The 1682-nt window shown below is 32.0% G+C and overlaps 1 protein-coding gene across 1 annotated transcript in view; it reads left to right on the forward strand.

Moving 5' to 3' along the window:
• The first annotated feature begins 972 nt into the window (after window positions 1-972).
• Window positions 973-1682, forward strand: part of LOC107467388 (lysine-specific demethylase JMJ29) — a 38807-nt gene continuing 38097 nt past the window's right edge. Inside the window, exon 1 of the mRNA XM_016086471.3 lies at window positions 973-1137. Within this exon, the coding sequence (XP_015941957.2) occupies window positions 1065-1137 (73 nt within the window). The 5' untranslated portion in view covers window positions 973-1064. The remainder of the gene's footprint in view (window positions 1138-1682) is intronic.

A 1682-nucleotide genomic window follows, 5' to 3' on the forward strand; every position in this document is an offset into this window, starting at 1 on the left:
ACTACTCAATTATAATATGATTATAGGGTTAGTAAAATATTTAGTAATAAATTATTATTTATATTTCTAGTGTATTCGTGGTCCATACGAATAATTGCAATATGATTGTAATAATTATTTTGGTATAACATATTACTTTTGGCCCATCCCATCAACATATCAAAAATTCAGCCGATCAACATTCTAAACTTAATTATTTAATCCTACTTAATTAACCTTCTTTTTTCAATAAAAAATGAGATATATCGCTGCATCATAGTTATTTTATCAATCTTATTGCTGTAGTTAAAAATTACTTGCACGCCTCTAAATCACAGTTCGTCATATAATATCAATTTTACACGATAATTTCTGTTGTCAGCATTATAGACTTTTCCTTAAATATTTGTATTTACTTTTTATGTAGAAAAGATAGACTCATCTATAAACAAAGTCTACAGACGTAAAAAAAAAGTATATAAATCTGTCTAAGAGTCTATAAAATTAATGAAAAAAAAATGTTCATTGTATTGGTAGTTTAATATCTATCTCTAACCAAAAACTTAAATTCTCAATAGAAAATGACATATTTTGGGTAGTGCAAGAAATATTATATTTAATTTTTCTTTTAAATTTAAAATGATAGACTATTTTATTATTTTTTTTATTTATTGTTTTTTATTTTACATTACATTTAAATATTTTGAATTTTTTATTATTGTATAGCATAAATAATTTTAGTCTAAATATATTAGATTTATTAGATTTATTATGGAGAAAAACACTAGTTGAAATTACAATTTAACAAATTGACACAAAAAAAAAACAAACCAAACCCACAGAGAAAACTAATTATTTTAAATTTTAATTTTAATTTTATTTCTTCTCCTAATTTTTGAATTCTAACTATATTTTTAAAATAAAAACAAAAATATTTTCCTTCTCTCTCTCTCTCTCTCTCTCTCTCTCTCTCTCTCTCTCTCTCATTTCTTCATCTTCATTCACACTCTACTCTCTACTCTTCTTGTTCAATTTCTTGTTCGGTTTTTCTTCCACACAATCAATCTTTCACATTTGAACCTTCCATGGAGCCTCCACTCCTACCGAAGAAGCCCCTTTCCGATAAAGTTCCGAACTTTGATGCCCACAAACAAGAAGGTGACTCTGCTCACCACCTCCCGGCAAGCGCGGTTACCGAGGACCAGGTCGATGAAGGCGTGGAAGGTGTGGATGTGGACGAAAAGGAGCAGCTTTTGAAGAGTGGTGATAATGGGGCTGAAGGTTCCTGTTCCGTTCAAGAAGTTAGTGTTGTTAGAAAGAAGCGCGGAAGAAAGTTTAAAAAGGACATGCTGGAGGACTTGGAGATCGAGAGGAAGAAGAAAGGTGATGATGATTCTGCTGCTATGACTGTGAAAACGCGCGTAAGAACAAGCGTTCCAAGTTGTGCTGAGAATATCAAAGATGAGGGTCTTGGTGAGAAGAAGAGACGTGGCAGAAAACCGAAGAACCAGAAGACGGAAGAACACCCTAGTAATGACAAAGATGTTCCAAATGTTGAGAATGAGTCAAAACCTGATATAGATAATGAAGGGGAAGATGCAAATGGTGATGTTCAGAAGAGGAAGCAAGTTAGAGTTTGGAGTAGAAGACGTGGTGGGAAAAGGAAGTTAGAAGATCGAAACCCCGGTGATTCTGCAAATGCT

This window comes from Arachis duranensis, chromosome 9 (genome assembly GCF_000817695.3).
Source record: "Arachis duranensis cultivar V14167 chromosome 9, aradu.V14167.gnm2.J7QH, whole genome shotgun sequence".
Classification (NCBI taxonomy): domain Eukaryota; kingdom Viridiplantae; phylum Streptophyta; class Magnoliopsida; order Fabales; family Fabaceae; genus Arachis; species Arachis duranensis.